The following is an 11,734-nucleotide window of genomic DNA, read 5'->3' as shown; positions in this document are numbered from 1 at the left end:
AGCTGCCTGGCACATGTGAGAAAAGGGAAGGAGTCCAACCACTCTGCCTCAGAGAGAGAAAATAAACTATTTCAGAGGAACTCTGAAACCATGTATACCATCCCTCCCTATGTACACATGGAGAAATGGGCAAATAATACATTTGAATGGTGTTGATTGGGTTGTCCATACAATTACGAATTTTCCCGTTATTCATGAAATAAAATCTATTCCTGTTCTTAAGAAAATTATCATCCCCTGTCCTGGAAGTATAAAATGTGGGTAATTAAATTATTGCATAAAAAGAACATCCCATTTCAGTGTATTTTTTCAAAGTTGTTTTTTTAAATCCCTTGAGTAGGAGGAGTTGTCCACAATGGAGAGTCCATAAGAAGAAGACACACACACACACAAGAATTCCTATATTTAGTTACAGTTTATCACACAAACCTTGGCACAGAAGTTATATCTGATTATTAAAGCTTCTTAGCAGAACTTGACTTCTGAGACTTCAAGGGAAGCACCACATGTATCATATTACTGTAATTCAACTGGAAAACATCCAGAATTCTGTGCTAGGGAATTCTGGAAACTGTAATTTTATGAGACATTGAGCTTCCTCTGTCAGAGAGCTCTGGTGCCACAATAAACTACAGCTCCCAGGATTCCCTAGCACTGAGTCAAGGCAGTTAAAGCGCTCTCAAACTGGATTGTTTCTCCAATGTGTTTGGGATGTTACTTGGGCCTCTAGTGACATAACTGTGAACCTAGATTTTTTGGGAGGGAGGTGCCTTCAGGTCACTGATCACCTCATGGCAACCTCATTAATTTCATAGGGTTTTCTTAGGCAAGGAATACTCAGATATGGTTTTTCCAGTTCCTTCATCTGAAATATAGCCTACAGCACTGGGCATTTGTTGGCCATCTCCTAGCCAAGTACTAACCAGGACTAACTACACAGTATTTACTCAGACTATTTGTCTACTACTATCTACTATGACTGGCAGGAGTTCTACAGGATCTCCAGCAGAGGTCTTTTCCACTATTTGCTATCTGGTTTACTTAGCTGGTGACAAAGATGACTAAACCTGGAATTTTTGCATGGTGACAATGTGTTCTGGCACTGACTGTGGTCCCACCCTAAGGTAGCAAGGTAGAATCAGGCTGCCATTGACCTGGTTCACAGCACATTTGCCCAACAATTTTCTCTCTTCATGAAAAAATCTCATAAAGTTTGTGACAACACCACCACCACCACCCCGAAAAAACCCAGTTTCACAGGCAATCTAATTTGTAAATGAGGTAGACTCTTGAGTATCTGCTACTATACAAGCTCAGAATCAGCCAATGGGAGCAACTTGCTTTCACAAATGTATTTCCCTTTTGCCTTCAGTGTCCTACTAAGAATGCATTATTTTTTGTCAACCAGCATTCTTGGAAATTTAATGTTAATAACTCTCAAATTGACTGATTCCACAAAAAAGTCTTTTCTACTGGTCTCATTCAGAATCTCTCCCATAACAGTATTGAAGACAAGCTTAGCATGTAGAAAACCACCAGTTGTAACGTTCTGTGCAGCTGTTCAACATATTTGGCTTTGTATTTTCTTTTTTGAAACAGGGAAGTAATGGTGTGTTACAGACCGCCGAAAAGTGGGTATCAGGGCTTCAGTGGCTAGAACGGCAGCTGCTGAGGCCCCGATCCGCCGCTTTCCAGGCCGCGGGGAAGCGGCAAAAGGCTGCTTCCCCGTAGCCTGGAAAGGGGTGTCCTTGGGGCTTCAAGCCCCAAGGACACCCCGCGGCGGCGGGGAGGAGGAGAAAGGGGCCGCTTGGCCCCTTTCTCCTTTGCACCGCTGGGCGCAGCCATCTGAAGGCTGTGCCCAGCGACACAAAGCAGCGACGCAAACCAGGAAGGAGCTCCAAAACGGAGCTCCTTCCTGCTCCACGCAAAAGGCACACTAAGCGCCCTGGTGCGAAGCGACGACGTCACATCCACCCCGTATAGAGGTGGCGTGCTCGTGATGTCGTCATGGTGGCCCCCATGTAGATGGGGCGCCGCCATTTTGTACAGACTCAGTCCGTACTAGGGTTAGGGGGGTGCGGAAGCACCGCACCTTCCTAACCCTAATACAGACTGACTCCGTACTAAAAGGCCCGTCTGTAACAGGCCAATGTGAACCTTTTAGAAGCCTAAAAGGAAGGCAGAGGAAGGCTCTGTCAAGTGCAGACAGTGCACACTTCAAAATGTTATTGTGCCCTTTTGGCAGTTAAAATCCTGCATCTGTGTAAGAGCCTCCTCAAAATGTTCTACAAGCTGACATATGCTGTGGGCTTTGAAGTTTCCCTTGATTTAAGTGAAACTAATTGATTTAATTAAAATATTCTCTGTTGTTGTTTAATATGCTTTTTAGGTCCACTCAAGCTCCAAAACACTAAGAATTTGCAACTGTTAAAGACTCCTTGTCACCAGCTAAGTAAACCAGATAGCAAATAGTGTCCCCATTCCATATCTATGCATTTCATTTTTTCACCCTTAGTGCAGTACTTTACATTTCCCTGTGTTGAAATTCATTTTGTTAGCTTTGACCTAGCTTTCTAATCTATTAAGGTCATTTTGAATGTTGATCTTGTCCTCTGGGGTATTAGCTACTCCTCCTAATTAGGTGTCATCTGCAAATTTGATAAGCATGTCCCCTATTCTTTCATTGAAGTTGTTGATAAAGATGTTGAATAGCACTGGGCCCAGGACAGAACCTTGTGGCACCCCATTGGTCACTCTCTCCAGGATGAAAAGGAGCCATTGCTGAGTATGCTTTAGGTTTGGCCAGTCAACCAATTGCAAATCCATTTAACAGTTGCATTATCAAGCCCACATTTTAGCCCATAAGAATGTCATGAGAAACCTTGTCAAAGGCCTTACTGAAATCAAGATATGCTATATCCACAGCATTCCCTTCATTTACCACGCTGGTAATTTTATCAAAAAAAGAGCTCAGATTAGTCTGACATGGCTTGTTTTTCAGAAACTCATGTTGAGTTTTTGTGATTATGTGTTCACTTTGAAATGTTCATAGATTCTCTGTTTAATGATCTGCTCTAGAATCTTTCCTGGAATTGATGTCAGACTAACTGGATGATAATTGTTGGGATCCTCTTTTTTTCCTTTTTGAAGATGGGGACAGTCTGCTGGGATATCTCATGTTCTTCAGGCTTCTTCAGTGGGTAAAGATGACAACCCCTGGATATGTTTTCTGGATTGATTTGATAGTTATGTTTCCATTTGGTGGGCCAGTTAATAAATAATAATAAATAAAACTTTTATTTATATCCCGCTTTTCTGTGACAAGACAATCAAAGTGGCTACAACATGTTAAAATCCACATTTACAAATTTATGTCGCAAATTCCCCCCTTAAAACAGGATTAAACAAATTACAATTAAAACATCTATTAAAAACACAATAAAAAATACAGCGAGGACAGAGTGGTGGGCTGATACATGATGTGAGGGGCAGTCATTCTGTGGCCAGGCACTTTTATTCAGGAAAGGCCTGCCGGAAGAGATCCGTCTTGACAGCTTTTTTAAAGCTGTCTGTTACAGACTGCCCAAATAAAGCTGTTTTGGGTCTCTTTGGAGGTATGCTGTTTAAATGATGCATGCATCCTAACAATCCGGAAGCTGCACCAAAGCTGCACTCCAGTGCTTAGGAATGTAGTGTGGCTTTGGCGCAACCTCCGGACTCTTAGGGCCCATGCATCATTTAAACAGCATACCTCCAAAGAGACCCGAAGCAGCTTTATTTTGGCAGTCTGTAACAGGCCTAAGATGGCAATTTGACGGATCTCGTCTGGCAGACCATTCCATAGTTTGGGAGCAATTGCAGAGAAGGCCCTCTGGGAGGTAGCAGATAGTCTGGTTTTTAAAGGCTGAAATAAATTCCTCCCAGAGGACCTGAGGGTGCGGGGTGGATTATATGGAAGCAGGCGATCCCTCAAATAGGTTGGATCCAAGCCATGTAGGGCTTTAAAGGTTATAACCATCACCTTGTACTGTGCCTGGAAACTAATACACAGCCAGTGAAGAGATTTTAAGATGGGTGTTATTCGGTCACTCCTAGTTTTTCCGGCAAAGTTTGTGCTTGTTTTCCACTGTGATTCTTTTCGGGGAACTAGTTCTACATAGGTGCAGGAAAGTCAGCAACTGAAGACTGTGTAGAGAATGGCAGAGTGACAAGTTCATTGGGACAAAACTATGAACTGCAACCATTGGTGTGCATGCATATTATTATGAGGCTTTGATATCATGGTAAAATTCAGACCAAGCTTACAATGGACTTGTAAAAAAACAGTATGTTTTAGTCTACTGCTCCTAAATATGGTAAAACCTGATATTTTATCTAGCACCATGTATGACAAAATATGGAGAATCCATCCTATGTGAGATATTTTGATGCTAGGATATATAGAATTCCTTGCCATAGTTTTTAATAAAGTTTTAAATGATGCTTGACAGCAAGGAAATGGTGTTAGCTTGAGCATATATAAATCCAAATGAAATTGGCTTCTCTTTCAACTCATTTTTGTATATGTACATTTGAGGAAGTTGAGCTAGTCTATGAAAGCTTATGCTACAACACCTTTCTCTAAGTTAGTCTCCAAGGTGCTATAAGATCTCTTTGCATACCGATATTCCAGGCTACAATAGCTATGTCTCAGAATTCATTTCCAAACCCTTAGCCTGAAGCCTCCCTTCCATAGCAACTGTAACCAAGGTAGCTACAACCATTTCACCAAGATACTACCGAGGTCTGGCTTCCCACCTGCCCAGGTACGTTATCACCCATCTGTCCCCACCATAGGGCATTAAAAACATTAGAAACACTATAAAAAGTAAAAAAGAGATTTTGGAAACCACAGTATTTCTTCGCAGAACCTGAGGCAAACATCTTTGCTATATATATAGCATATAATCATATATATATGATTTCCTGGATCGATTTCAAATGTAAACCATACCAACTAAGGGCTCATTTTCAGCAGGATGTCATTTGTACCCTTCTGCTTCTTGGGAGAAACAGGCTGGTCAGAAAGGGAACAGGATGGCCTCTCAGACTGCTAGGAAGACCATGCACTGTGGCACATATTCCTAGATATCAAAGCACTCAACTTGAGGACCTTTAAATGTCATTGAGCTGCACCTTCCATCATCCTTTACTATCTTACTTTGCTGGCTAGGGCTGATGGGCATTACAGCCTAATATCTGGAGAACCACACATTCTCCACCCCAAGATATATTAATCAGTCACAGAAGGTATGGCTGTGACACCAGCAGCATTGTAATTAGGAATCACCACAGAGCTCCCTAAACTCAAATATTCAACAGTAGTGTAAATGTGGAACTATTTCCATGCTTAAAGAAACAAATTTGGAAAACTATGGCTTCAAATGGTAGAGCATACATATGTAACTTTCCTTTCTGTGATGGTATTCAATGCAATGTAGGATTCCCAGGCAGTGTAGGATTACCAGGTAGCTACTCTAAGCACTGGTAATATCCAATATTTGTAGATTTGGTGTTGGTGAGACTCATTCTGTAGCTTCAGTAAAGTAACTACATCAGGTCTCTAGATCTTCCTTCTTGTTGACACCAGTCCTAAATAAAGGGTTATCTCCCGCCAAACTTGTCTGGGAAGCATTCAGACCTGCAATTTCTTCCTGCATGTTAAAGTAGTACAGCTGTGTCTTGTAACTTGTCTAAAGGTGGAGCTTAGCTTTAATCCAGGACTAGGAAAACATATAGCCCTTCAGATGCCACAGAACTACACTTTCTATCAGCCCAACCAGCCTAGGCCATAGTAAGGGATAATGTGAGTTGCAGTCAAACATTAGGAGTGCTGCACATCCAGTTCTGATGCTCTGACTTCCCATGTGGATGATATCTCTTTAGCCTTCATAGCTCAGAGACCTCTTTCTTACTATGGTCTGAACAATAATTTTGCTTTTCATCCCTAGAGGCTAAGAGCATCTTTTTCCATTCATGGCACTTAACAACACCTTCGAGCCTTCCTTGTGCTATTTTTGGACATGTGAGAATGTTTGGTTTTCAAAAACAGGATTAGAAAACAAACAAAAAGAGTTATAAGCACAGTCAAGTTATCATTGGTTTTTAATTTCCATAACAGATATTGAGGTGGAATGAAATACAAGTGAATATTTTTTTTTATTCGAATTTCTTGTGTATATATTTCTTGATTTGTTACTGTTCTATACCACCCTGTTTCCAATGAGTTCATAGTGGCCTAAGCAATTCTCTTCTCCACCATATCCCTTCTTTCCAACAAGCCTTTGATTAGGCACTTGGGGCTATATATTACAGCAAGATTTTTGATAGCTACTGTAGATGACATACTTGATCTTGAACAGCTGCTGTGTGTGCATTTTTAAATTTCTTTTGTAATATATTGCATATTGTTACCTGTCCTTGGATCTTTCTATGAGGAAGGGTGATATGTACATTATTATAAATTATTAAATAATCAGAGATCTTTACGACAGCGCTGTGAGATTGAGAGTTGGTGACTAATCCAAGGATGGTCATTTAGTAACTTCACAGATGAGTGGAGATATCACAACTTTTCCCAGTCCTGGTGAGCCACACCAGACACTAAACCACATGAAAGACACATAACTTTCAAAGGCCTCAAGTTGGCAGGTACAGTGCCAACTAATCCTCTGTCATCCCACTTTCCCCAGCTGCTTTTAAATGTCTCAGTTTCCCTCTCCTCCTCCCACTTTCCCCCTTTGTCCTCATCTTACTTCTACTGGTGCAAACTAAGGCCCAGGACAGACCAGTGCTTTGCACCGGCCTGGGGCCGAAATTAGGGATCATTAGAGCAGAGTGTTTGCACACTTCCAAGCCCTACCATGTGCCGCGGGTGCCATCTTGGCATGCTGCCATTTACATAGGGTGTGTCATGATGTCGCTCATGCATGGCACACAAACGGTGCTGCGTATGGGGAGCATCTTGAGGGTGTGACGCAATCCTTATGGCACTCCTGTTGTGCTGGCAAAAGAAGCTCCTTTTGGGGGCTTCTTTTCCCAGACAGTTGGAGACGTGGCGTCCGGTTGCCACGTCCCCAACTTCACGCATCCAGGGGTGGCACAGAGCCACTCCTTTTGGGCTGTCTGTACAGCCCCTAAGTGCAAAGTACAAAAATAGTTTGTACTCCATTAACACAGTAGGTAAAGAGGAGAGGAAAGCAGAATCTTGCCCTTCCCAGTAGACTCAGGCAAGAGAAAACCGCTGCAGCATCTCGTAGCTTGTCTGTCATTCCTCAGGAACAAATCTTGGCAAGCATCGCCATAAGTCGGAAATGACTCAAAGGCACACAACAACAAATGAAGACATACCTTCATTTTGCAATGTTCATGGAATGAGGATTTTATAAATCTGAGCAGGGGAAAAGGCAGTAAGAGACAAAACAGTCTTAATATAACATGAACAGATTTCGCAGCAGGAACTCCAGTTCACTTCTGCAATGTTGCAGTGACAAGAAACTATCTCTTTTTTTAACAATTTAAATATTTATGCTCCACTTGGCATCTGAGCATTTCAGGGCAGTGTACAATAAAATCAATTTAGAACAACTTAAAACACACAATAATTTGAAAAAGCACATTAAACCACTTATCAGTCTTAAAAGAAATTTAAAACCAGTTAAAACAATTTAAAATTCTGCTGTCTTCTTTGCGTGACATTGCTTATCCATTCCTAGCACATGTCGTTATGCCTTTTCTCTGCAACCTTCAGTGTATGCAATTAAACCTTGAGAGATCTCTCTCCAGAGAAATTGCTCCAGAATTATTGAAAATTAATAATGAAGAACCCAAACTTGTTTCTTCCAAATCTTCCCCCAAGGATCGATAGGCTCAGCAGTCTGAATTCCTTTGTCTCCCAACAATCTCAGTGCAGTGACTGTACAGTTGAGCCCCAGGTTCAGGGCTGCTGAAGGTATACTCTGCTCTTGGAAATTTGCAGAATCCAGCCTATATGGAGGTCTGTGACCCCTGGTCATCTGATAGCCTCTCTGAGGTGAAGGTGGATACACCTGCTGTCCTCCTGTTGCCCTGTGGCCTTGCACAGATTAATTCCATGGAAGAAATTAGATGTGCCTGTGTGACCATTCCCATGGCCAGGTCTCCTTGGTGGTGGGACTCAATGGAAGAAGAATGGTGCTGATGTGTCTGATGTTCTGCACCATCCCTCTTCCCATCACCACTAAGCAGAGCAGAGCTTTATTTCCCATCCAGCTGGCATGTGTAGTACCTCTGTTGCTTGGGGGATTCTGAGAACTGTAGTCCTATGAGGAACCTCTCAAGCTCTGGGGCTGTGGAACTAACAACATCCAATCCATCTTCTTTTTATAAATAGCCCTGGGCTGCATTCATTTTGCACCAGTGACTTCTGTAGTGGATGGCTCCTTCGTATCATACTACTGTAGCACTGAGCCTAATGGCTGTCCTTCTTTCATCTTCTATTGAATTTTTTGAGGCAAACACTGACTTGCTTTATAGGACTGCAGTTTCATAGGCTCTGACGTGTTGGAAGTAACCACCCAACAATGTAATGTATGAACGTGACACACTGAGAAACATTTGCCAGGACTGACTCTGGGTTAGCAAACCTGGCCACGTCATGTGTGAACCCCAGCACTGCCATTGTAAAAATCAAACTCAGACTTTGGATCCTCTCTGAGTTGGGCACCTCTCCTTCTGTCTGCTTAGGACTGGGCTGGAGGGAGCTGCGTTGAGCCGGGGAATGGAGGCAATGTGAATCCAGAAAGAAATAGGCCATGACTTGCTTGTTCCATCCAGCTGCATCCACAGTACAGAAATAATCCAGGTTGTCACCACTTCAACTGCTATGACTCAATGCTATGGAATTCTGGGAACTGTAACTGTAGCTTGTTGTGGAACCAGAGCTCTCTGACACAGAAGGCCAAATACCTCACAAAAGTACACTTCCCCAAATTTTACAACATTCATCCTTGTGTGTGGAGGAGGAGGCAAGATGACTGTATCCACACTGCAGAAATAATTCAAGCTGGCACTACTTAAAGCATTGTCAACCTGGATTATTTCTGCAGTGTGGATGCAATCATCTCGCCTCCCATAAACACACACACTTCTCTCACATCCTGGTCTCATCTGCACTGCAGAAACAATGCACTTTGATGCTGCTTTAACTGCTCTACTATGCCATATTCTGGAATTCCTGGCTTACTTTCAAAGCTACAAATAATAATAATAATAATAATAATAAATAAATAAATAAATAAAACTTTTATTTTTATCCCGCTTTTCTGTGACAAGACAATCAAAGTGGCTCACAACACATTAAAATATCCACATTCAATATTGTATCTCACATCTACCCTTAAAACAGAATTAAACATAATACAATTAAAATTAGAGATTAAAATATCTATTAATAAAAAGAAGAAAAAGTATAACAATAATAAAATAAAATAAATAAAATAAATAACATGAAAAATGCTGGGATGTGTAGCTTTGGCAGGGTGACCAGATGTCATAACTTCAGTGGAGGACAAGACACCCCCAAAATGTAGGGTCTTCAAAAAAAATGTGAGACACTACAAAACAAGAGCTAAAAACACTCATAGAAATATAAATTCATGCTGCTTTGTTTGGTCCAAAGCACACTGCAGAAATAATCCAGTTTGAGACCGCTTTCACTGCTCTGGCTCAATGCTGGGGAATTCTGGGAATTGTAGTTTTGTGGAACATTTAGCCTTCTCTGTCAGAGAGCCCTGGTGCCACAGTAAATTACAGTTCCCAGTGAAAGCAGTCTCAAAGTGGACTATTTCTGCAGCATGTTTTGGACTTTAGTCCTGCTCAAAATGGAGGACATTTTGGAATTCCTCCTGGGCAGAAGGCAGAAATGCAGGACGTGTCCTGGAAAAGGAGGACCTCTGGGCACCCTGAATTAGCCGTCTCTGTGCCAGAGAGCTCTCTGCTGCACCAACACACAAATGTACACATCCCAGGATGCCATAGGACAGAGCCAGGGCAGTTAAAGTGGAGTCAGGGTGACCAGATGTCCTCACCACAAAGGAGGACCGAGCACCGTAAAATGGAGGACCTTCAAGAAAAACTGAGGACATGACCAAAGAAAAGCTGAAAACAGTCATATAAATATAAATGTCTTAGTGCAGCTCAGAATGGAGGACCTTTTGGAATTCCCCCCTGGATAGAAAATAGACACTAAAAACATTCAAATCAAAATGCAAATCCATCCTTCTTAGTCATGCTGAGAATGGAGGACATTTTGGAACGTGGGGTTTATCACACAAAGGAGATCTGTAGTTTATTCCATGAATATTCCAGAAAAATTGTGTAATTACACAAAATGATTTCACATGATGTTGCACAAAACCCACCATTAAAGTGATCACAAAGAAGCATTAACACACATCTTTCTACTTTTGGGATTTCAGTGACAATGCATTCCTGATACCGCCTTATTTGCGCAATTGCGTGTGATAGTCATTTGCGCATAAGCCCTGCCACTTTCGCTCTGTTTGCGGGGTGCTTTAAACGCGCTTTGATCTCTCTCTCCTTGAGGCCGAAATTGGCCCCAGCAGCGTGAAATCAAAGCGAAAAGCCAAACCCTCTCAAAATGCAAATGGGGGCTTCTTGGCGATGCTGAGGACGGAGGGCCTTTTGGAGCCCCCCTGGGCAGAGGGCAGCCATGGAGGAGGGGCCCTGGGTGAGGCGGGGGCCAGGGTCTTCCCTGGGGCCCCAGCAGCAGCAGGAGGTCAGGGGGCCCGGGAGCCTCCTCTGTCCTGGGGCGGCCTGGGCCCCTCCTCTCCTCCTCCTTCTCCGCCTGCTGCTGGGGCTAAAAATAGGGCCCTGGTGCCGGGGCTGAGCCTCCTTCCTGCTCCTTGCTGCTGCCGCTGCTGCTGGAGTGACTGGCTCCTGCTCCTCTGCTGCTGCTGCAGTGAGTTTGGTGCAGTGCCCCCCTGGCGCCGCCGCCGCCGCCGCCGCTGCCCTCCTCCTCCTCGCTGCCTGCCTTCCTGCCTGCCTTCCAGCAGCAGCAGCAGCAGCCGCCCATGCTGCAGCCGGCGCCAGCAGGCATGCTCACCCTCTTCCTCGTCTCCGGAGGCTCCCTCTGGCTCTTCCTGGGTGAGTGCGGACCCTGCCCCGCTTCCCTCCCCTCCCGGCGCCCCCCACTACCCCCCTCCTCCTCCTCCTCCTTCTGCATGCCCTGCAGTGCAGCCCCTCTCCATGTCCTCCATTTTGAGCAGCACTCAAGGACGGGGGGGGACCCCACTTCTCCTGCCCTGCATTTCTTTCAGCCTCCTCCTCTCCAGGATTTTTTTGAGCAGGGCTTTAGAACCAGGGGACCAGTCACGTCCTCCTTTCCCAGGTCTTTCATGTCAGGAAGGATTTCCTAGTGTCCTCCCTTTGGAGCAGAACAAGAGGGCACCCCACACCTCCTCCTCCTCCTCCTCCTTCTCCCAGGACCTGCCCCGCATTTCATTTCAGACTCCTCTCCAGGGGTTTTTTATTTTTCTCTCCACAATGTCCTCCATTTGGATCAGGACTTAGGAATAAGGTGAGCAGACACGTCCTCCTTTTCCAAGACTTGTCTTTCATTCCAGAGCCTCCCCAGGAGGGGTTTCCCACAACGTCCTCCATTTTGAGCAGGGCCAAGAAGCAGGGGTTGACATCC

At 43.9% G+C, this 11,734-nt stretch overlaps 1 protein-coding gene across 1 annotated transcript in view; it reads left to right on the top strand.

Annotated features, from left to right (window-relative positions):
* Positions 1-11,094: 11,094 nt before the first annotated feature.
* ACSL6 (acyl-CoA synthetase long chain family member 6) overlaps positions 11,095-11,734 on the top strand; it is a 127,678-nt gene continuing 127,038 nt past the window's right edge. The window contains exon 1 of the mRNA XM_042447514.1: positions 11,095-11,184. Within this exon, the coding sequence (XP_042303448.1) occupies positions 11,112-11,184 (73 nt within the window). The 5' untranslated portion in view covers positions 11,095-11,111. The remainder of the gene's footprint in view (positions 11,185-11,734) is intronic.

Source organism: Sceloporus undulatus, chromosome 2 (assembly GCF_019175285.1).
Source record: "Sceloporus undulatus isolate JIND9_A2432 ecotype Alabama chromosome 2, SceUnd_v1.1, whole genome shotgun sequence".
Taxonomy (NCBI): domain Eukaryota; kingdom Metazoa; phylum Chordata; class Lepidosauria; order Squamata; family Phrynosomatidae; genus Sceloporus; species Sceloporus undulatus.
This window is presented reverse-complemented; position numbering and strand designations above follow the sequence as displayed.